This window comes from Leptosomus discolor, chromosome 14 (assembly GCF_034619465.1).
Source record: "Leptosomus discolor isolate bLepDis1 chromosome 14, bLepDis1.hap2, whole genome shotgun sequence".
Lineage (NCBI taxonomy): Eukaryota > Metazoa > Chordata > Aves > Leptosomiformes > Leptosomidae > Leptosomus > Leptosomus discolor.
This window is the reverse complement of record NC_141404.1, coordinates 9,518,167-9,541,865: the sequence shown is the minus strand read 5'-3', so window position 1 is coordinate 9,541,865 and position 23,699 is coordinate 9,518,167. Positions and strand designations below refer to the sequence as shown.

The 23,699-nt window shown below is 58.7% G+C and overlaps 1 protein-coding gene across 1 annotated transcript in view; it reads left to right on the top strand.

Annotated features, from left to right (window-relative positions):
- The window catches only part of LOC104343576 (ankyrin repeat and fibronectin type-III domain-containing protein 1), a 196,129-nt gene that overhangs the window by 171,211 nt on the left and 1,219 nt on the right, over positions 1-23,699 (top strand). The window contains exons 6-22 of the mRNA XM_086473044.1: positions 9,630-9,831; positions 10,157-10,364; positions 10,669-10,863; positions 11,110-11,223; positions 11,853-11,950; positions 13,388-13,478; positions 15,511-15,618; positions 15,872-15,971; positions 16,585-16,717; positions 17,901-18,020; positions 18,382-18,597; positions 18,950-19,116; positions 19,361-19,511; positions 20,291-20,459; positions 20,710-20,876; positions 21,422-21,632; positions 21,949-22,610. Coding sequence (XP_086329170.1) covers positions 9,630-9,831; positions 10,157-10,364; positions 10,669-10,863; positions 11,110-11,223; positions 11,853-11,950; positions 13,388-13,478; positions 15,511-15,618; positions 15,872-15,971; positions 16,585-16,717; positions 17,901-18,020; positions 18,382-18,597; positions 18,950-19,116; positions 19,361-19,511; positions 20,291-20,459; positions 20,710-20,876; positions 21,422-21,632; positions 21,949-22,610 — 3,112 coding nt within the window. The remainder of the gene's footprint in view (positions 1-9,629; positions 9,832-10,156; positions 10,365-10,668; positions 10,864-11,109; positions 11,224-11,852; positions 11,951-13,387; positions 13,479-15,510; positions 15,619-15,871; positions 15,972-16,584; positions 16,718-17,900; positions 18,021-18,381; positions 18,598-18,949; positions 19,117-19,360; positions 19,512-20,290; positions 20,460-20,709; positions 20,877-21,421; positions 21,633-21,948; positions 22,611-23,699) is intronic.

The following is a 23,699-nucleotide window of genomic DNA, read 5'->3' as shown; positions in this document are numbered from 1 at the left end:
TCAGGACAGTGCTCAGACACAGCTGCTGGTCCCACGCAGGCTGGGGTTGCCTCGGCAGCTTCGCCAACACCCTGCCCCGCTCCCTTCCAAGGAGCGGGTGTCAGGGCCTGAGTGAGGGGACAGGACCATGCTTGGCTGAGTGGGGTCTTACATCCCTTCTCACTCCTCTTAGCATGGCAGCCAGGCCCCAGCCACAGCTGAGCATCCCCGCGCTGAGCATCTGCCTTCTGCTCCGGCTGGGTCCAAGCTGGGGCTGTGCGACCCCGTAGAGAGGATTTTCTTCTCCTTCCTTTTGCCTTCAGTGATCTTTGAGACCAGGCGTCGTATGACTCAGCTTCTGCATTTGATACCCCTAAGAAGAGTTTGCACACATGCATCTGTGGCACAGAGCGGTGCTCGTTCCTGGCAGGCCATGCCAGGATAGGATTTCTTCCTGAAAGAGGGGCAATGAGTCCCCGCTGCTCATCCGCTTTTAATATGCGGAAGTCTGATTTAGCTGGGATGGTGCCAGCAGGTCGGAGGTGCCTTCAAGAGCATCATTGACCTGCCCCAGCATCCGGGCTTGTGAGATCCTGGAGGGACGGGAGGAAGCGCCGTTGCAGCGCAGAGCAGGTGCTCGGCCCGTCCCTCTGTGCTTTGGAAATCTGTCTGTCCTTCTGTCCCTACCTGCAAAGGTCCAGCTGGTTGTGGCTGCCAGAAGCATCAGGCACAGTTTGGGTGCTGGGGCTGAACTGCTAGTTCTGGCAGTCAGCGTGGGGCACGGTCAGCAGAAGATGACACCGATGCAGATCCTGTGAAGGACAATTTGGACACTGACCTTTAGGTCCTGTCCATTTCTGCTGCCTGGTCCCTGCGAGCAGCTTGGGTCTGGAGACAGCTCCTGACTTGAGTAAGAAGCACCCAGCCAGCCCCCAGGGCTGAGCACCCTGGGCAGTGGTGTGGAGCTCCCTTGCTAGAGTGATGCAGTACAGAAGTTTGCAGCAGGCAGCAGTTTGCAGGGGGCAGCAGCTTGTAGGGCGCAGGGGTTTGCAGAGGGCAGGGGTTTGCAGGATGCAGAGGTGTACAGGGGGCAGGGGTTTGCAGGATGCAGAGGTGTGCAGGGGGCAGGGGTTTCCAGAAGGCAGGGGTTTGCAGGACGCAGAGGTGTGTAGGGCGCAGGGGTTTGCAGGGCACAAGGGTTTGCAGGGCACAAGGGTTTGCAGGGCATAGGGGTTTGCAGGGTGGCTGCGAGCCCCAACCGAGCCAGGCCCCAGGGCTGTGTGCTTGGCTCTTGGCACCGGAGGACTGGCTCCGTCTACCTCCTGCCTGACAGCAGCAGGGTTTTTGGGTGGTCACAGGGCTGTGGTTGCAGCCGGCGCTGCTGTTGCTGCCGTGGGTACCTGGCGCGGGGGCAACTACACAGGGCTTCCCCATGAGCTTTGGCCATGGCTTGGGGCAGCCTGTCCTGCTCAGTCCTGTCTCCATCAGTTTCCAGTTAAAACCAAATGCGTTCTCCAGCCTAAGCTGTGCTGCTGTTTAAGCCCTTCCAAAAATGAAACAAATACCCACGGACTGCAATTCGAATTGCAGCTCAATTAGGGCTCATTCCCAATGCGATCATAAAACCTCCAGTACGAAAACAAACAACCCAACCAAACCACATCCAAGCCTGACAGCATCCTCTGGAATGCCTTTAAAATAACAAGGGGGGCAGAGGCAGATGAAAGCAGCGTGGCCGGTGGGAAGAGGGCTTTTTGGCCCCGAGGTCCAGCCTGAAGGCGGGCTGAGCAGGGGCAGGGTGCTTTGGGATGGGGACTGGTGCGGAGGTGATGGGCATGGTGGAGACGGCGTGGGATAGGGACCAGTGTGGAAGTGATGCGTATGATGGAGACAGACCAGCCTGGGGTCCATGGAGTAAAGGGTTAGGTTAAATCCCAGCAGGATTTAGCAAGCCGAGGAAGAGGAGGTTGCATAGGTGTTCTGGAGCATGGCGGTCGCCCTCTGCACTGCACCGACGGTGTGTGTTTGTGCAGGACAGGGGGAGCACGGGGCCAGAGCAGGACCACAGCCGCTGGAATGTGTGTCCCGCATAACCCTGGCTTGCACCGAGTCCAGCCAGTCTGGTGCCGCAGTTCGAGTTTCACAGTGGACTTTAAACCCAGCCATATTTAGCGTGCGCTTCGCTGGCCTGTCAGGAAGGGGAAGCCACAGCACAACTAATAAAAAAAAAGCCAAACAAAAACAATGTAATTAAAGAGAGTCAGCACTGTGTGTTCCCATAGCAAGAACATTTACCCAAGACTTCCTTGCTCAGATACTTAATGTCAAGGAGCAATTAAAGGCTGGCATTGTGGGGAGCAGAGCAAGGAGGGTTTACCCTGGCTGGGAGGTGGGAGCCGAGGGCTCAGCACAGCTCCCGACAGCAGATCTGCCGTCCCCAGCGCTCGCGCTGGTGGGGAGGAATCGGAGGCTTTTGGCACTGGGAGGTGCCCCAGGGACAAGTGGTGCTGGTGACAGGGGCATGATGCACCCCGAGCAGCAGCTCCCGAACCCCTACAACCTCGGTCTGTAATGCACTTAGCTTGGTCCCCACAGAAATTTGGTAGCGTGAAAGCAGAAAAGCAGATTTTCTAGGTGCAAGCCTCCAGGCAGGGCGGGCCAGGAACTCTGCTGGGGTAAATCCTCACAGAAACAGTGAAGCCGGCAGAGCTGGGCTGGCGTGGAGAGCCGAGGGCCTGACATGGACATCACCTCTCCCCTCCGGCATCTCCTTCCTGATGCACGTCCCTGGATTGAGCCTGTGCGAGCCTATGGCATTTTACATTTCCCTCGCCTCAGAGGATGGCTGGGGGTGCCCAGAGCCAGGCAATGCCAGCCGGTGCCACCTGCGGAGCAGCTCAAGGGCCTGGTGGTACTGTCAGCATCATCTGCCTTGGCCAGAGCCAGCCGTTGCGCACCACCCCTTAGCACGGACCTGGAGGAGGTGCCGCGGTGCCCTGGCCATGCCGTGTGAGGTGTGTGCACAGGCAGGGCAGGAGCTGCCCAGGAGGGATGCATGTGGGTGGGCACAGCCGGGACGGTGCCGCTTTGTGACTGCAGCGTGCACGCAGCAGCGGTCCTGACCATGATGGCAGACTGTCCTGGGGGACCAAGGAACTGAAAGTGATTTTGGTTATATTTTAATGGGGGCTGAGCCACAGGCTCCTTCTGGGCTCATTTAAAAACAGTGATTGGGATGCTTAATTAAAAAAAAAAAAAAGAAAAGAATGCAGCAGCAGCATTATTGTGTTGCAGCAGAATTTGCTTGAGTGTCTCTGCTCCCTTCCTCCCCCAAATGAGCTGTTGGGCCTGCAGAAGCAGGGGGTTTTATGAGAGGCCTCGACAGACTGTCAGCAAGTGATCTACTTGGTTGTCTCCAAACCTCTCTTGGAGCACTGAAGTCTCCATCTCCCAAATTCAGCGGCTGTGATTTAGAAGGGTGATGCGGAGGGGGTGAGCCATGCAGGCAGGCTCTTCCTTACTGTGCTGGCTCAGGGAACGTGGCTGTGCCTGGGGAATTCACCACTGACTCGCCAACCAGCCCCACAACGTGGACCTGGCATGTCCAGCCTGTGCATCCCAACTGTCACGGCCCCGCCACTGCTGCGCTCCTAGCGTGAGGATTCTCCAAGGGATGCAACAGTCTCCTGATTCAGGGAACAGCCCAGATGGTGAGGCCTGACACTGACCCCCTCTTGCTCCCAGGGGTGAACCCCCCACTCCTTCCCCTGCAGAGGTGCGGGGTGCTGGATGGTGGCAGGGTGTTGCGGCTCTCACCCAGGATGTGCTTTTCTCCTCTGGCTTATTCGGGCACCGAGCTGCTGGGAGTTTGCTTTCAAATCCAGTGGCATGCCATGACGCAGTGGGCTGCATGGCCACGGGGTCCATTCTTTGGATCACGAGCTCCTCAAAAAGCACCGACTTCTTGCACCGTGGCGTGCCTGGTAGGGAGACAGCAGAGACAACATGCAGCCATGCCAGCGCTGCCAAACCGGTGCCTGATGCTTGGGAGGCTGCCCCAACCCGGGTGCCGTGCAGCATCTCCTGGCCTTGCACTGCGCTGAGCTCCTCCGAGCATTGGGGTATTAGCATTGGGCTTCTGGAGCTCAAACAAAAATGTACTGGCAGAAGCAACGTCTATATAAGTTAGTTGTTATTGCTAAACAAAAGAGGCAGGCTTGTTTCAGCTTCGTTCAAAACAAAACCTGGCAGGTTTGCCAAATGGGGAAAAAAGAGAAAATCCATAGGAAACAAACAAACAAAGCCCTGGATCTGGTTTGGTGCCTTTCCCTGGACCCAGGTTTCAATAAGCAAGTGCATTTTCCAGGCACGCAGATGTTTCCATGGAGCAGGAGTATTCAGCTCCATCTTCTCACAGCCAGGTCACCGCAATATGTTTCAATACCTTTGAGATCTGCACAGCTCAGGGTGGGTAACTGGTGTACAGGCTGCTCCCATGGGTCCTGCTGCCTTGCAGGGCTGCTGAGCACAGCGTTTTGTCCTAGCTTTGAGTGTGCCTTTCAGTGGGTTATGAAATCCACTCTTTTAGAAGGTCTCCCCTACTCATGCTCCATTTTGGATCCAGTCTCTATTTCCCCAGTCCTGAAAAGTTGCTTACACTCACGCAGAAAAAGTGGAAAATTCAAGTGCCTCGGCAGCTCCTCTTCATGCTGGACACTGCTTCTGGTTCATGTTGCCATGAGCTGAGAGGAGCTTGTTTCTGTGCTGGGAGCTCAGGTGGACTCTGCCGTAGAGCGGTTGGTGCCCAAGTGTTGGTGGCCATAACGTGTGATTTTCTGCGTGCGCCAAAAGCGAGCATAGAATCGTAGAATAGAGTCACAGAATCATTAAGGTTGGAAAAGACCTCTAAGATTATCAAGTCCAGCTGTCAACCCAACACCGCCATGCCCACTAAACCATGTCCCAAAGTGCCACATCAACATGTTTTTTGAGCACCTCCAGCGATGGTGACTCTGCCACTTCCCTGGGCAGCCTGTTCCAATGTTGACCACTCTTTCAGTAAAGGAATTTTTTCTAATATCCTACCTAAACCTCTCCTGGTGCATCTTGAGGCCATTTCCTCTCATCCTGGTGTACATGGCCGAGTGTGTTCAAACAAGGAAAGACCCCTTGCACTCAGATTTCTTTGGGAACAGCCTGTGTGTCCAGCTTGCTGGCTGATCACTTGATGCAAGCTCCCACTTTGAGATGAGGTTGACTGGGTTGGACTTGGATCTCCCCGATAACTTGTTTCTTGGGCTTCTCCTGTCCTTTGCCTGTTTATTTATAACGCTGTGGATGGAACTGAACGGAGGTTCAGGAAAGCATCCTTGGTGCTAACATGCCACTGACACCCACAGCACCACGAGCCTAGAGCGAACTATGCAAAGACCTAGTCCTTCTCCTCCCCACCCCAAGCCTCATCCTTTCAAAGCATTAACACCTTCCATCCTCCGTCCTTCAGGCTCCCTTTTTCTCATGCATGGAGCCCCACAGCTTCTCTCCCTGCTGCATCAGGCTGCAGAGGGTGGGGAGCACCTTCCTGAAGTGCCAGCCAACCCTGCCGACTGTGAGGATGGGAGCGCGACGCTGAGCTTGTGTCTGCCGCTGCGGGCTGGATCTGCCCTCTCGCTGCCGGCGCGGGTGGGCACCCATGAGCTAATCCTTTCCACGGCCGGCGTGGGGGGCGGTGGGGATTGGGCAGCCTTGGGTTTTGGCTGGAAGACCATTGCCACCAGCGACAGCATCACTTGCACATGGGCCTTTTCACAGCTGGTGGAAGGTGGCATAGGATGGCCACCGTGGTCCCAGCAGCCACATCTGGTGATGTCCGGGCAGGACGGTCGTTGCGTGCCCGTCCAGGTGCCTCCAGCCCCTGTCCCTGCGATGGGAGCACGTGGCAGCAGGGAGGACGAAGCCCACGGTCCCTCTGGGGTTTACACGTGTGGTGCAGCAGGTGCCTGGCGTGGGGCGTCCCCGTGGGTGCTTGGGGAAGGGTGGCCTGATTCTGCTGGGCTCAGGGCAAGCAAGGCTCCTCCAGCCAGTCCAGGGTCTGGGCTGCACCAGTGGGACAGGGCAGTCCTGGCTGACATGGACTGGTTCTCTGCTGGAGGCCCAGAGAGGCTACGCCCTTAAACAAAATGCACTTAAAATCATATAATTACAACAATTATTAACATTGTTTACTCGGCCAAGATCTGCAGCACTGGAAACATTAAAACCCAGAATATGCAGAAACCACAATGTTATAAACGACCCAGTGGATTTGCTTGTGTTCGTTGCAGGAGGGATAAAAATGAAGTTGTCTGATGCACATCCATCCTCATGTGCTTTTTAAAAAAAAATCCTCCTTACATCGGTTTCATGAGATGGCTCTGGCCAGCCCTAACCCATCCCTCTGCAGAACCTCAGCCTTTTCCGTGGAGGGGGTGGCGGAGTTTGCTGGTGCGTGGATTTATGGCATTGCAGACGTGATGTCCATGCCACCTTCCTGGTGGTTACTGTCACTTCCTGCGGCCAGAACACTGAACATTTGGGGCAGACAAAGCACCCATCCCCTGCCGCGGTGTTTGCAGTAGGTAGGTAAATAATTAGCAACAAGAACTGATTGTGGGCGAGATAAATTTAGTTCGGCTGCACTGAGACTGTAAAGGCAGAGGAGGTGGGACCTCTTCCCACCACCTTCCCTGCGGGATGGGGCTTTGCCGTTGGAGCAAGCTGGTGTTGGCTGGTCATACCTTGAGGGCACGACATCTGTGGGTGTTGTTTTCAGCTATCAGTTGCTCAACCGCGAAGTTTAGCTCTAGATAAATCAAGACCATTTCACTGAGTCCAGATGACTCATAACCACACGGCAGGAAACTTTTATCTTTGGGGCAGCCGGTTTAATATAGATAGATGTTCACTCCTGAGCTCCGAATAATTTCTGTCTCTTTACTTCTCATTAAAAGCAAATCAAATGAGGGAAAACAGTGAGAAATTTCTCTGTATCGCCTCTGTTTCTACCATCTCTCTGAGAGCTTCCTCCAAATTGTGCAGTCTGCCTGTACTGGGTCATTTGCCATATATTTTAATTGGCAGAAAAAAGTGCTTTTGCTCCAAAGCACCACTCCTTTTTTAAACCTTGATTCTGCAGGCATGGATGGAGCAGGGATCTGTCACAACTTCAGCTTCCAGAGAGCTACTTTTGGGGTCTTCCTTCCTTTCCTGATGTGGGAGAGCTTTGTTGCCTCCTTGGATGAAGGAGAACTGCAGCGGAATCAGGCATCTTGTCGACAAGCCTGCTAAAAGAGCCATCTTCACCACTGAGCTGGAGGTGGAGACTGGAGGACTTGGGCAGCAGGGAGTTCTTAAACATCAGAGAAAGGGCAAGGTTTTGCTGGAGAGTCTCTTGAGTCAATTATTTCTCTTTCCTAAGTGTGTCAGACAGCGCTTTGCTTCTCAGGCTTGGTCCGTGGGTCAGGACCTGCCTTCCTGGTTGCCTCTTCTTGCCAGAGTACCCTGCCTGCAGAGGCGTGTGTGGCTGCAGAGCTGCGTGGTGCTTTTCTGCTCCTTTGATATCTGGGACCTTGAACTTGCCATCTGTAGAGGCTTGTATGTGCCGTGTGGGGAGCTCTTGGCATGAGGAGCCTTCAGTACTGGCTGTGCCAGGAGCTTCTCCCTGTCCACGATGAAACACGATGTGCTCAGGCTGCCACAGCTGTAAGCTGAGGTTTCTGTGTCCAGCGCCCAGTAGGTCCCAGTGGCCCCAAGGCTGGTTCTCCAGCCCTTCCCTGCTTTGTGCAGGTCTCTCTCCCCATGATGATGCCGTCCTGGTGGAGAGCTGCTCCGCTTCCTCCCCACCAGAACCAGCAGGACCCTGCTGCACAGATCTCACCAACCCCCACGTGGTTGCTTAGGGGTCTCTTGCCACCTGAAGCCCACGTGGTTGGTGTTCAGTGTCTCTCTGGTCCGTAAAGCCCTCTGTTCAGATAATGCCTATCCCTGGAGGAATCCAGGGCAGCAACTTGACACCGCAGCTTGGGCCAGCCTCAAGACCTCTAAATCCGTAGGCTGAAGCCGGTAAGATGAGTGATTGGCAGGAGCCAACCTCCCCATCATTTTCTGCTTTTAAATATCACAGTAATAAAAGGTAAAAACCATTAAAGGCCTTCTGCAGCCCACTGTGCCTAATCTGAAGTCAGGATGATGAAGAGCACATAGTGAGGTTGTTATTAATATCCTGCCTCCTGATGATGGCTTTATAAACATCATCATCACAGGCACAGCCTTGCGGTAGCATTTTGGCATGACCTTCTAGACAACTGTCACGCTTTTTGTCACGCTTAACCCTCGCTTGATATTTAACCAATAAAGTGATATGGAGAAGACCTTGATCCTAAATATCTGACCTTATATGCAGGGGTATGAGGTCAAAACTGAGACAAATGGTGTTCAGCGTTGTTGCACTAAATGCTCTTTAGACCTGTTGTTCCTTGTCTGGGAACTGTGCCACAGGCTACGGCAAGAAGGGGATCAGGTGTTTGACACCAGCGCAAACCCTGGGTGCTGTAAGGGATGACTCATGGGCAAAAGCCCCACACAGCAGCACTGAAACGAGGGACTTTACCCAATGGGGATGAGGGCTTGGTGGGCACATGAAGTTCATGACTACAGGGAGAGGGGCAGCTCCCCCACTGTGAAGCCAAGGAAAGATGCCAGCTTTCCTAGTGACTTGGACATATTTATCATGGCTATTTAAAGTAGGAATCAAAATCAGAGTGGAGAAAAGAAAGATTTTGTATCTTAATCAATGTGGATGGAGAAGGTGAGGAGCAGCTGTGGAGTGTGGGTCTGCTGGTGAGTGGGGCACTGGGGGTCACTGGTCACCATTGGGACCTGGTGTTGTCTTGATGCCATTAGGAATGGCCTTTTGTCCCTTCCCTGCTCTTCCGTCACTTTCAGAGGGTGCCCTTCGCTGGAATAAAGACCCCAAGGAATGTCACGTAGCAAAGAGGGCTGAGGGATGGCGATAAGCACAGGAGACTGGTTCCTGCTGGAAGGATGGATGTGGAGAGGGTGCATGAGGCCATCCCAAGCCACCAGCCTGGTGGGAAGCACTCACCCAGCATGAGGCTGGGCAGCTGTTAGTCCTTGCAGCCCCCACTGCTGAGGGTGTCTGGGCAACTCAGGGTGGGGCGTCCCATTTCTGTCGGAGCTGGATAGCGGACACTGGGAGTAGGGAGAGTTTTCCCTAGTGTGATGGATGGGGACTGGCTCTGGAGCTGAGCAGCCTGAGGTTGCCTGGGGAGTCCCAGCTCAAGCGCAGTGCGAGGCCAGACTGGCCCTTGGGTCTGGAAGGAAATGTCTCACCCGTGGGGTTCGCACGAGCCCCTTGGAACAGGGCCAGCAGCAGTGATGGGGAGGAGGAACGGGCTGGCCTTGGCAGATACCAGCTGGATGAGGGCAGTGCTGGCACCGGCACCCACCTTGGAGCCACTCATATCAGTCCTGCCCCGGCACTGCTCTGGCTTTCCTGGGTCGTGTCTCAGTCCCGATGCTGCAGATGTGCCTCTGCCTTTCTGGCGTTTCCTCCACACCTCATTTCCCCACACCGTCTTGCCTTTTCCCAGGTTATCCTCCCCTAAAATGACGCAACAGATGCGGGACCTGCAGCTGGCGCAGGCCAGGAAGCCACCAGGCCCTTCCTCGCCGAACGCGGCCAAGAGGCTCTACCGAAATCTGTCAGGAAAATTCCGTGTCAACTACACATCCTTCGATGAGGGCAGCTTGGCGGGACGGGGTGAGAAGGACAAGCTCCGCAAGTCCTACCTGGTCAGTGCCTGCTGCTCTGTCTGGCGCTGCTGTGGCTGGGAGGACGGGGATGGAGGGTCCATGTGTGGGCGATACTGTCACCCGGGGGGAAGCCCAAGAGTGCATTAAGTGAAGCCGCCCTGGAGCGAGTTCAGCTGGATCTGGGCTGGGTGTTTGCTAAGCATCATCCGGTTGTGTCTGCAAAGAGCTGGTGCTCCCAAGCCCCTGGGACAACGGCAGCCCACCCTGTTTGGGTTTCTGGGGTGCTGGTGAGGGGCTAAGGTGTTCGGTGGGGTGGAGGAGGGTGCCCCATGCTCAGCCGACATGTGTTCCTCGGTCCACCCAGTTCCAGAGCAATGCTGCCCTCTTCGAGGCCGTGGAGCTGCAGGACCTAGACAGGGTCCAGGAGCTGCTGAAGCAGTACAGCCCTGAGGAGCTGGACCTCAACACCCCCAACAGTGAAGGGCTGCTGCCCCTGGACATTGCCATCATGACCAACAACGCTCCCATTGCCAGGGCCCTGCTGCAGGCAGGAGCAAAGGAGAGCCCGCACTGTGAGTTGGTGCAGGGGAGCTGTGCCATGCCTGTCGCCTGGATCTCCAGCATGGTGGAGTGAGGCACCCCAGGCAGCAGGGTCCGGGTGGGTGGGTGGGCTCTGGGAAACTGGTGTAGGTTGTAGCAGGGGCTCGGGTGGAGCCATGCACTTGGGTAGAGCCTAGGAGCAGGATACAAAGGGGTCGGTGGGGTCTCGGGGTGGGGACTTGGTGCCAGCGGAGCCTGGGCTTGCCCTAACCGCCTTCTTTTCCCTCCTGCTGCCTGTCTTCCTGGGACCTGTGGCCATGCCCGCCCACCCTGCAGTCGTGAGCCTGGAGAGCCGCTCGCTGCACCTCTCCACGCTGGTGCGGGAGGCGGAGCAGCGCGTTAACGAGCTGATGGCGCAGGTGGTGAACGAGGCGCCCAACGCCGACTGCTCCGAGAAGGAGAAGCAGCTCAAGGCCTGGGAGTGGCGCTACCGGCTGTACAAGCGCATGAAGGCAGGGTTTGAGCACGCCCGTGAGTGCCCGCAGGAGGGCTCGGGGGGCGCGGGCGGAGGTCCCCATGCTGGGGGAAGGAGCAGGACTGTGCGTGGTCCAGGCGCGGGGCGGCACCAGCACCCGTCAGGATCCTCGGTGTGTGGGTGTGTGGGGGGTGGGCACTCTGGGAACATGTCCCTGGGCACAGGGGGAGGCCCAGGAGGGACACTGAGGGCTTCCGAGTGACCGTCCTTGCTGTAGTGGTCCCTGTGCTCTCTGTCCCCAGGAGTGCCAGATGCCCCTGCCAATGTCCACCTCTCTGTGGCCAGCAGCTCCTCAGTGCAGGTGACCTTCTCGGAGCCCCTGAGCGTCAACTCGGCCGTTGTCACCAAGTACAAAGGTGAGGACTGGGGTGCCCCCACCAGTGCAGGGGACACACAGCTGTGGCTGTGCCACCGGGGGTGGTGTGCTGGGGCTCTCACCCTGTGCATGCCGTGCCAGTGTTTCAGGGGCACAGGCAGTGCTGCTGAGCGCTCATCAAGCTGCCTTTGAGCTCAAGGGTGGAGGAGCCAGGGCTCCATACTGTGACACCACCTGGCTGCCACCCAAATGCTCTGAGCCAGACCAAACCACCCTCCTGCACCACAGCGAAACTCAGAGTGCCACTTTTTTGCCCCTCATCTTGTCCTGCACACTGCAAGTCTTTCCCATCCTGCCACTCCTGTGCCCCTCACCCACTTAAACCAGGTATTTTTGGCTTCTGGGAGAATTTTCTCCATCCCCAACTCCTGACTCATCACCTGAGGGTGCTGACCCTGTCTGATGGGGCTTGGTGAGGAGGACCACAGCTGCCCATGCTGTCCCCCACCCCCATTGCAGCTCCCCTCCTGCCCTGCCTTTGCTTACCGCTTCCAGCTCTGGTGCTGCCCGTGGTCCCTCTGCAGCTGCTGGCCCCGACAAGCTGCAGCCAGCCCTGGCAGCCTGTCCCTGCTCTGGGGCCATGCGGCACCTTGGGGTCTCTCCTTTCAGTGGAGTGGAGCTGCTCCCCCACCTTCTCGCCGTCGCTGGGGGAGGCCGTGATCGACAAGCTGAAGAACCTGCACTTCACCATCCGGGGGCTGGTGTCGGTGAGCTCTGGGGGTGTCCCCCGGGCGTCTGGGCCGTGGGGGAGAGCCCATAGCTGGGAAAAGCTGCTGGCCACAGTGCAGCCCCTGGGGTCATTCCCTGCAGCCGATGCAGGGAGGGGATGAGGCATCATTTTGAGCAGGAGGAATAGGAGCGTGCTGTGGTGTGTGCTGTGTTCAGCACGGTCTGTGGCAGAGCTGTGAGCGTGGGGCTGGGAGAGGCATCTGTCTTTGCCTGCAAGGCTGCAGCTGCCCTGGCAATGGGGAAACCCCCTGCACAGGGTGCCTGGGGACTCTTGAGTGACAGGCAAAATGGGTCCATTCACCAAGCGCCTGATTTATTCTCTGTCCCCCACCCTGCTCCCATCTCCACCCGTGCTCCTCCTGGGCAATAAATCAGCAGCTCGTTCCTCTGCCACCTGCACAGATCGACCCCTTGCACCAGCCCCCTCACTCATTGGAGAGGGGGGACCAGCCCCGTCTCCATCTCCAGGAGCTCGGCAAGGTCACGGGCTGGTTGGGGCTGGGGCTCCCCGCTGTTTTATCTCCCTGAGAACCACAGGGGCCACGCTGCCTGTCATCTGTCCCCTCCCCAGGGACTGCTGTCCGGCTGCATGCACTGGCCTGGAGGAGGAAGGTGGGGTGGGATGGGGATTGGGGTGGGATGGAGCTTGGGGCAGGAACATGGGGAGATGCTGGGATGGATGGGGCCACCCTTACCAGGGAGGGGCAGCACTGAAGCTCTGGCTCAGGCAGGCAGGCAGGGACCACCGGCTCGAGGAGCAGGGCAAGCCCTTGATGGGTTAGAGGGGCTGAGCCAAGGCAGCAGTGCTGGAGCCCAGGAGCCGCTGTCAGGGTGGGAGAGCTGCCCTGGTGCGTGGCAGGACAGGGCACGAGCGGAGCCCAGAGCAGCACCGCTGCAAGGAGCTGCCCCCGAGCCCATCAATCATTCTTTCAGAGCTGCTTCACAGGCTCCTGGCCACCTTCATGAGTGCCTGGAGGCCTTGGAACATCTGGCAGCTTGACTGAGCTTTAATCAGACGCCTGTAATCACTGTTTCTGTGCCACAAGCCCTCGACAGCGTTGGGCCAGCTCCCTGTCTCCAGGGGCTGGATCCTTGCACGTCCCAGTGGGAAGGCAGCACCCCGACCCGCCAGGCTGTGGAAGCCCCGTGTCTCTGGGGCCAGAGCATCTCCCAGCAAGGGGCATTTGCAGTATCCCATCCTGCCTCCCCCAAAAACTGCCCAGTGGGGCCATGGGGATTCTCTGACGTCTGATACCAAGAGCTTTGTACAGCTGGGGAAGAATAGAACCGATGACCTGGGCTTTAGGCTCCCAATTTAGTACTGGTGGTGTACTGGGCTGGGTGGGATCCTCCTTCCCTCACACACCGAGCTGGGAGTGGTGCCGATGTGCTCAGTGTGGCTTCCCTCCTCGCAGGGCACAGCTTATTACGTCCAGGTGTCTGCCTACAACATGAAGGGCTGGGGTCCCCCGCAGGCCTCTGTGCCCCCTTTCGCCATCCCTTCCAGTAAGTACAACTGGGAACGCCCGCGGGAGCCAGCACTGGCTGTGGGGTGGATTGTGGGGAGGTGGCAGCTCCCTCTGACATCTGAGGTCCCTCTTGCTGCTGGGATGGGATCTCGTGGGCTCAGAGGCAGTATCTGGGGTCTCGGGCCAGGCAGGGAGGCTGTGCCCAGGGGTCTGGGATGCTGCTTCCAGCCAACAGCAGCTTTGACAAATACTGATTTTTCAACCTGAGATTCTCCTGGCTGCCTGGTAAAGGCTGAGCCATTTTAGGCCACCTGGATCAGCTCATCCTAAGGAGGCAGCTAGGAGAGGATGTTTTGCTTTCTCAGTTGAAAGGAAAGCAATGCAGCTGTCTCCTCTGTAGGAAGGAAAAACACGCCTCTGGTTTTTAGCAGAGGTTTGTAATTTAGTGCAGGGCAGCTTCTGGGGGACAGGTTGGTCCTTGCCACTGCAGTGACATCTGCCCCAAAGCATCTAAGCTTGTGCAAAACCACCACTGGGAAGTGCTGAGGGGTGACATGGTGGGATGCCCCAGCTCAGCCCCTGGAGGTGCCCCCCAGGGCTCAGAGCCATCCCAGTCCTGGGCAGCAGTGGGCCTGGAGCCCTCCCTGTGCCACTACATGCTCTTGCCCGCCTAGCCCAGCCCCGGGCACCGGCATTCCCTGGCACTGAGCTGGGATGGGGTCACAAGCCCCACCGGAGACCAGCTTGGGGCTGTCAGCACTCCCCTCCCTGTGCTGGCATGAGGGCAGTGTTGGGAGGAAAAGCCACCCAGTGTCACACAAGGCACCCGAGGGTGCTGGGGGAGACGAGCCAGAAGGACTGGACTGGAAGGAGCAGCCCCGAAGGGTTCAGGGCTGAGCAGGCCCCAAGGCGGTCCCATGGAATCGGCGCCGTCGGAGTGCATGGAGCAGCTCTGTGCGCCTCCGGGGAGGCTGAGCCTGTCCCGACGAGCAGGCAGTGAGGGAGCAGGCATGCCTGCACGCAGCAGACACCCCACGGGCGGGTCGGGGTGCGGGTCTGGCAGCGGGTGAACAGCTGTGGGGCCAGAGGTGTGCAGGCCCCTTCCTGTGAGGCACCAGCGCTGTAGCACTGGTGTGGAGAGGTGCGAAAATGTATTTGCATGTGTGTGAATGCGTGTAGCGGGTCTGCGCCCACGCGGCATTGCCCTGGCCTTGCCCTGTCCTGGCAGCGGGTGTCGGTCACGTTTGCACCCACTTTAAAGCCCCTTTGCCAGCCCGCACAGGTCACATTCCTTGTGACCAAGATCCATGCAGAATCGATGCGGAGTGCGGCTGAAATGAATCAGACAGGAGCGGGGTTTATTTATTTTTATCTTCATTAATATTTCTCCCTTCAGTAAAGATTGCTCCCCAGCCCAGCAGAATACAGTCAGGCACCTCCCTGGGTGTTTTTAAAGCTCCTAAAAATAGTGGCAAGCCCCAGCCAAAGTTAACAGAGCTGAACTTTCCATGGAAAACAGCAGCAGGCAGGACGTAGAGGGTGTTTAAAGCAATTAATGTAAAGCTAATGTAGAAGCGCCTGCGGTCCCCAGCCCTGCTGCTGTCTCGCAACGGGTGGAGCTGGCAGGAGAGCTTATTTATGTGTTTGCCGAAGTGAGCCCAGCTCTCCACGCTCGCCTAGAGAATGCTGCAGCTCTGGGGAAGACCTGGAGGAAGACACTGGAAAGAATTTTATTTTTTAAGGTCAGTGAAGTGCAGCAGGAACAGACGGGACCTTGTTCTTTCCCTCTGCCGTGTCCCTGCTGTGCCACAGGGTGGCCAGTGGCCATGGGTGCTGTGCAGAGGTGGGGTGCTCCTGGGAGGAGTGGCACAAAACTGCGGTTCTCCCAAAGCCCAGGCTGCCCAGCGGTGCCCAGCGCCCACGACTGCTGCCGTGCTGTGCCATGCTGGGCCTTTGGGACAGCCGTGTGGGGTGCCAGGAAGCGAAGTGCCATGAGGAGGAAGGGATGGAAGTCTTCCTTTCCTCCAGGCCAAGGGGTGCTGGGGGTGACGCTGGTCTGTCCCCCACAGACTGGCGGGAGTATGACGGGCGGGCCCCGCGGCGAAGGGGACAAGCGGAAGCTCTGGACCATCTGCTGGGCCAGGTGAAGACCGTCCACCAGCACTGCGTTTGCCACGGTGAGTGTGTGGCTCGGCACTGCGGGGAGGCTGGGGCGGGGGATCCAGTCGGGCCCCCCGTGGTTGTGGCATGGTCCAGGGGGCTGAGGTGGTTCCAGGAATAGGTCTGTCCCATGGATGATCATCGCAGGGAGGCAGGGCAGGCAGTGGAGACCTTGGCAGAGCCTTCCCACCACGTTGGCATGTTGTGCTGTGGGCTGCCAGTGCAGTCCTTCAGCTCCTGCTGCAGCATCCTCTGCTGTCTGCTCCCCAGAGCCCTGCAAGAACCAGCCCCAGAGCAGGAAGCACTCAGTCTCCAAGAGCCTCAAGCACCTCTTCCACCCTGGCAGCAAGTTTCTCAAGACGCTGAAGCGGTGAGAAGCTGGTGCGCGGGGGCGGTGGAGAGCCCGACTCCTGGCCGGGACACAGGGCTGCCCGTCCCGGGCACAGCCGGGAGCTGCGCGCACGGGCTGGGTGGGGGTGGGGGTGCTCAGAGGTGGATCTTTGCCTGGGGCAAGCTGGTAGTGTCACTGGAGATGGGTCCTGTTGCCCAGAAATCAAACGTTTCTCCTTGGTTGTTTCCATTTGGACTGTCCAAGCCATGCCCATACCCAGATCCCTGCACCATGTCCAGGCATCACCCCACCCTCCTCTAGACCCCACCACCCTCCCACGACCCACCTTCATGCTTGGCCTCCAGGCACCCCAGGGTCTCTCCCACATAGGCCTGGCGCTATCTCCCTTCCTTGGGCTAGCTGGGGCATCAGCCATGTCATCGGCCATGGCATAGGCGAGGCTTGCCTTGCTGACGGTGCTGGGCTCCTGTTTCTGCTCCTGTACTGGCCGTGTGCCTCTTCTGCCCTGGGCAGTTGGAGAGGAGCTGAGATCTGGGGCAGGGCATCTCCTCTGCCATCGGGAGAGAGACCCTTTGGGAAATGAAACTGGCAGCTTGGGGCGACACTGAAGTTTGTCTTCCCTCCCATGCAGGGGCCTCTACCTGACAGCCATCTTCTACAAGGACGACAACATCCTGGTGACCCATGAAGACCAGATCCCCGTGGTGGAGATTGATGACACCTACTCCTGCCTGCTCATGCAGGATTTCCTCTGGTTCACCAAGGTGGGGGGCCCAGCGACCCTGTGGTGTGTGCTGAGGCACTGCAGCAGTGTGTCTTCTGACACACGTCTGTCTGCCTGGCCATCACCCTGGATGCTGCTGAGATGATGGCCACCAACCCGGGCACTGTGTCCTCCAGGGCTGGCATGATCTTCATTGCAGCACCTTTCGTGGTGCTGCCGGCACAGGCAGCAGTGCCTGTCGTACGTGGGGTGCTGTGGGGCTCTCACCAGGGCTGGCTGGGGCTGCTTCGGGGCTGGGAGCAGCATCAGGGGACACCCCACGTGCACGAAGTGAGCATGAGCTACTCCAGCTCCTCGCAGCAGACAGCACAACGTCTGGAGGCTCCTGGGCTTCCCGGAGTTGCCTCCAGGGCCTCTGCTGTGCCACTGCCCTCGTGCGCTCTGCGGGGCAGAGCGATGCCAAGAGCTGGTCACAGACTGGGAGTGCCAGGGTGAGCCAAGCAGGCGTCGTGCACCCCCACTGCCTTTGGCTGGCAGCAGCTGCTCCTCCGCCCCGGGCGCTGGGGCTCTGCGACACAGGCAGCGGGCTTGCTGCTCCCCAGAGTTCAGCACGGACTGAGAAACCCCCAGGGAACAGCATTTCCACCCAAAGGTGGGCGATGGACCGGTGCCGCGCCAGGCAGGCTGCGTGCCACGACGGGTGGGTGATGGCCCAGTGTCGCACTGGGCAGGCTTGCATGCCCGGACTGGTGGGCGCTGCCTCTCCACGTGGATGCCAGCAGCTTCTGAGCTGTTTAACTGCTTCAGCATCCCGTCTGCTGGGCAGAGCAGGCTGTGCAGGGCGCTGCTGCTTGGTCCTCTGCTGTTAGTGGGGCAGGTGGGCAGCTCAGGGCCCACATCTTTGCTGGATGGTCCTTACCTACTGAGGGAGAAGACTAACTTCTCCCTCCTTCTCTTGGTTCAAACATAAGAAGGTCTCAGTCCTAGATGAAGTAGATACCTGGGTGGTCATTGCATGGTGCTTCCCTTGGGTACAGGCTCTGGGGGCATCTCACGGTGCCTGTGGCATAGGAAATCGCACCCCTCCTGAGAGGCGATGTGTGCCCGTGCACGTTCCTAACCCAGCTCCAACAGAAAGGCAAACGGATTTCTTCAAAACACCTTTGTGTGACCCAGCTGCAGGCAGCGGCGGGTGGTGGTAACGGCCCTTTGGTCTGCCGCAGGTCTCGTGCATGTGGGATGAGATCCTGTGGCTGCGGCAGTGTGTCACCGTCTCCCAGTCGTCCTGCTCCTGCATCCTGCAGACCCGCTTCAAGATGCTGCTGGCCATCTCACAAATGCAGGTGAGGGTGGGCCTGGGTGAGGAGCGGGCGCTTTTTGGGGGCACTGTGGGCTGGGCTCCCCTGGGAGCAGCACGTGGATGTGCGGCACCCAGGAAAACCCCGGGCTCTGCCAGTCCTGCCCGTGTCTCAGTCAGCGACAGGACTGGGTGCCCCCCTTCCTGACAGGATCCTGGTCATGGGACAACAGGGTGTCAGGCTTCATGGCAATCTCATGCAGAGGGGCTGGCATGCTTTGCTAGGCAAGCTGGTTTCCAGCAGGCAGCTGCCAGTCCCATCCCAGCTGCCCATACCCACGGAGCATTGTGCCTCGAGGATGCCCCCCTGACACTGCTTTCTCCTGCCCTCCCATCCCATCACGCAGGGGCTGCTGGGCATCCAGGACCTGGGGCAGGTCTTCTTCGAGCCTGTCAAAGACAAACAAGGAAACATCCTCATCGTCACCCTGAAGGAGGTGAAAACCAACCAGACCTTCGAGAGCGTCCGCTGGGTTCCCATCTGCAAGCTGCAGACCGGCCGCAAGTCTGTATCCTCCCCGGAGGAGCCCACTGCTCTGGATACGCTGCTGATCTCCGTCCAGGTGCTGCACCGGTGCTGTTGCGGCAGGGGCTTGCAGTGGGTTCAAGTGCAGGACCACCAGCGCTCCCTGTCCTGCTGCCGGCTGGAAAGGCCACAGCAGAGCCCGGGCCACAGAGGGTTTGGTCCTGGCTGCAGGCAAAAGGGGAGCAAAGCCCAGCCAACCTGAAAAAATCCTGTTGCTTCAAGGGCAGGGATCAGGCTGGTGCCGGATTCGTCCCAGCAGCACTGGATTGTGGTTGCTCTGCTGCTTCCCTGCTGCTGGCTGGGCTGGCGGCGCCATGGCAGCCGGCACAGGGGCGGGAGAGAGCCCCGCAGCGAGGGCTTGCTCCATCCAGCAGTACCTTTCTCCTCAGGACAAGCTGACTTACCACCAGCGGAGCAGCCATGCCCTCTCCCCAGGCCTCTACCTGGGCTACTTGAAGCTCTGCAGCGCCGTGGATCAGATCCGAGTGCTGGTGCCGGAGCAGCTCCCCAACATCCTATGCCATGTCAAGATTCGATCCAACCCCAACATCTCCAGGTGGGGTTTGCAGGGAAGCTCACCTGGGGCAGCCAGGCTCCTCTGTCCCATCCAGCCTAAGAGCACCCATCACCTCCTGCTTCTGCTCTCGGGCTCCTGGCAGCAACGTAACATTCCCTCTCAGCTGTACAGGGCAGCCTGTGAACAGGAGCAGCCGAGCAAACACAGTTCTCGTAGTGATGGTGCGTTCAGGTCCACCCCAAGCTGCTCCCTCCTTCATGTGTCTGTCTCTGTCCTTCTCCAGGGAGGAGTGGGAATGGCTGCAGAAGATGGCCAGCATGGAGGAGCCTGTTCCTGTGGAGCCAGAGGCTGAGACCTCCCAGAACCACTTGTTTCAGGAGCTCCAAGTGGCCATCAAGGAGCTGATGACTCTGGTCAACATCCCACTGCAAGAGGTACAGGCAGGGACTGAGGTCTGGGGAGGGAGGAGAGGAAGGGGCCGTGCAGCACCATGCTGGTCACTGTGGCAGGCAGGGTACTGCAGCCCCAGGTCCCTGTTTGGGGACCTGAAGCATCAATGAGATTTTAGTCCTGTGCAAACAGAAGGCAAGTGGTGGACAACCAGCAGCTGCAGCGTCTGCTTGCCCAGGGACAGTGTCCACAGGAGCCGATTGTCCTACCCTCACCTGTACCTCTGAAGCAAGGGTGGTGAATCCGGGTTCGCACTATTGCCTGTCATGAGGTTTGGTCCTGGGCTGAGCCCTTGCAGCATGAGACCAGCCCAATTCTGCCCCTCCAAAGCAGGATGGTCCCTGGCCAGTGGTGGGATGGAGCTGCAGCGCTCTGGGCTGAACTGCACGGGGAGAAATCCCTCCTCCACCGTGATGACTCTTAGCTGGGATGGTGCCCACCAGCTCCAGTGCCAGGCACGTGCTTGCGGCCAGGCAGTTGTGGGGCCTCCTCTCTGAGCAGGGCTGAGACCATGGTTGGTGGCACTTCTTCTCTGAGACCCTGTCATAGTGACTTTGACCAGTAGTTTAGAGACTTTTAGGAGAAATAAGAGACAAAAGGAGGTGTGCAGATTATGCTGGAAGCAAGGAGCCTCTGGCTGTGAGCTGAAACAGCAGTGTCCCCTGTCTGCAGGTGGTCCCTGAGGACTCCCTTGTGAATGAGGACTTGGTGGAGGACCCTCCAAGTCATGTTTGCAGCTGTTAACTGGAGTGTCTCCTTGCAGGCCAAAGATTTTCGTCTGTACAGCCAAGAGGTGCTGGACTTCGGGGGCCAGGTCTCCTTCCTCCTGCTGCTGCCTCCATCGGATGACGTCTGCACTGCTCCAGGCCAGAACAACCCCTACACCCCTCGCTCCGGCTTCCTCACGCTGCCACTGCAGATCTTCGAGCTAGGTGAGGAGGGGGAATGCCAAAATCCAACCTTGCTGTTCTTCTTGTCCTCTGAGACCTCCTGAGAGATGGGACAGACAGTGGGGTGGGCTGGAGAGGAGGGATGGAGGGGGATACTGAGGGCTGTCCCGGTAGGCTGGAGGACAGTGTTGCCTCCTCCCTGTGTGGGGTGAGTGGGGAGGAGCCTGTAGGGCATCCATCAGCAAGGGACCTGGTATCTTTCATTCCTCCCTCTCTTTTTTCCTCTCCCCAGTCCATTTCTTCACATATGACCGGGAGTTCATCACCCAGTACTGCCAGGTGTCTGCCCTCCTGGAGCTGGAGTCGCTCCTCTCCCAGCAGAGCCTCAGGGAGGCCTTCTCCGATGCTGAGCTCTCTACCGCGAAGCAGAGGCACCAGCAGGTTCAGGACTACATCCAGGTACGTGGAGCCGGACTGTGCTCGGGGGGAGCCAGGCTCAACGGTGCCCTGGGACATGGCCAGCACAGTCAGGCCCAGGGTGAGCTGCAGGAGCATTCGCGCTGGGGCTGTTCACTGGTCTTGGCGGCAGTGACCTGTGGGGTTTCTCTGACGTGGCAGACGGGCAGCAGCAGGCAGGGCTTTATCTTGCAACTTCTTACTGCAATGATCGCATTAATCATGCTCTGCACGTCCCCACCTTGCTAGAAAAGGGCCTGGAAGTGCATTTTGGGACGGAGGTGCAGAAGAGCACCCCACGCTACTTGTCCCTTCCCAGCACCCCTGCCCGCAGCAGGCAGGTACTGCTGAACCAGCAGCTGCTGGTGGTCGAAGCAGCATCTTCCCACCTGAGAGCCCTGTTGGGATTTCCTGACTCGGGCCTTCCCTCGGAACTTTCAACTCGTGGGAAGGGTGTGTGTGGGGAGAGCCTGTGTTTTGCCATGGGCTTTTTTGTTGCTACTGTTGTTTGCTTTTTGGAAGGGGTGCTTCATTTCCTATTTTGGCAGCAAATGGAGGAGATCTGGCGTGAGATGCGCTGGATTATGGATGCCCTGCAACACGCCCGGTACAAGCAGCCCTCCTGTGGGGTGTCTCTCAGTGGCTTCCTCAGCGAGGCTGGTGGCGCAATGAAGGAGAAAACCCAGTCCACCTCGTCCCACCTTGACTACCTTCCTTCCCCAGCGCCCTCGCCGGAGACCAGCCGTAAGCTTAACTCTCGTAAGGACTCAGCTTTGCAAGGCTCCTGCCGGATGGACCTGGGGGGCTGCCTGTGCTTGTGGGGACTGGGAGGGCAGTTCTGGCTGGCTGCACCGCAGGGGTGGAGGCAGGGCCAGTGTCAGGACTATGAGCAGGACAGTGGTTCTCGGTTGGGGCAGGACCTGCTCTGCCTGTGCCTTGGCGAGTGCAGCACGGCTGTAAGGCAAGGGGGTGAACGCTTGGGGGTTTTCCTGGACTCCATCGGGTGCAAACCCTCAGCTGGGGTCGCCAACAGTAAGGCTGAACCCCTCTCTGCTTCTCTTGAACCCCCTCGCAGACTCGCACGGGCTGTCAGATGAGGAGGGCTCCTCAGAGGTGTTCCTGGCCACCGACAGCGACTATGACTCCAGCAGGGCACAGAGCCCAAAGGAGCTCGATCTGGTGTACTCCTCCTCGGGGCCTGAGTGCTGCAGCAGGAGAGTCGCCCGCACCCTCCAGGACAGCACCCCGGATGTTCTGCAGACCCACGAGCTCAAGACCCCACCGCCACTGCTGCCGGAGGAGCCCCGGCTGCCCCCCGAGCTCTATGACAGCGACTTCGTCCTGCCCAGCCGCCAGATTGAACTGCTGCGCATCACAGAGAAGCGGCAGGCATACTGCGTTCGAACCAGCAGCCTGGACTTCCCCAAACCCTTCTGCCAGGCAGCCAGAAAGTCCTGCCCCAGCTCCATCGACAGCTCCCCGACGGAGAGCAGGACCGCGGGCCCCTGCGGCCAGCTCAGGCTGGGGACTGGCTCAATGCCCAGCCCCGAATGCAGCCGGGGCAGGCAGGGCTCTGAGCCCGTCTTCCGGACACGCTCCGCCGAGTGGACTCAGAACTTCCAGGAGCAGCTGGAGCAACCTGGGTGCTCGGCCGACCAAGGGAAGAAGCCAGGCTCTGTCACCCTGCGGGTCTGCCCTCAGTACGAAACCGGACTCTCCAAAGAGACCAGTGTCAAGGTACTGGAGCCTGTGAAGGGCAGTGGTGTGGCTCTGCCATGCCCAGGCAGAAAGGGCTGGCAGGGTGGGGGAGGCAGGCAGCAGGGGCTCGTGTGCCCCTTGCCCGGCACTGCCCTCTCCATCCTCCACCATCCTGGGGGTAAGGTCCCCTGGAGACCCGCCACACTCCTGCCCCACATCCCTTTGTCCCTGCAGCGGTGATAAGGCTCCTGGGCAGCATGGGATGGGGCACGTGGCTCTGCAGGAGCGGTAGTCGCTGGTGCGGGGGGCAAGCCAGGGCCATGGGCAGGGTATTTTTGGGAGACAAGTTAACGGAGCTGCGGTTCAGCTCTCGGTCTGTGGTTCAGCACCTGATAGGAGGTCAGTGCCACCCAGCATGGGCAGGCAGCGAGCGAAGGTCGCTTTGATGGTTTTCTCTCGCCACAGCCTGGTGTTCAAACACACCAGCCCCGTGGCCAAAATCCAGCCCATCGCTCCCCTGCCCTGTCCCTGGCCGTCCCTCAGCCTCCCCTCCCCAGGGTCTGTGCTCCCACCGCTCCAGCCCTGTGAGCCTTTGGGGAAGGGAGAGCAGGAGCCGCTTGTCTCCAGCCCGTGTCGGGAAGCAGGTAAAGGGCCTTGGGGTCCATGTCCACCGGAGCTGCTGTGCAATCTGGTTCCTCTCCGCAAGGGCTTTGCTGCTGAGAGGTGCTGCTCCAGCTCCCATCATCCTCACCTGCTCCGGGTGGGATCCCCCATGGAGGGGTCCCCCAGGGCACGCATCTCGGGCAGGTCCCGTCTGGCTCTGCCACCTCCTCTGCTCCCAGCCACGAAGCTCCTTCCCCTGTTGAAATTTCCCTTCCAACATTCCCGGTGCCCAGAGCAGAGGCTGATGGAGCAGCCTGAGCGCAGCCTGCCTGTGAAATGGCAGAGGAAGGACAGAGCTGATGGGATGATGGGTGTTATTGCTGGGGAGTTTTGATAGCCAGTTTCTCTGCACCCAGCAGGGACGTTAGAAGCAGAGGGGAATCTGACTCAGTATTTATTTTCCATTTGAGAAATTACCATAGATTTCTATGCAACTGAAGCGCAGCCCTCGGGTTCCTGGCGGGC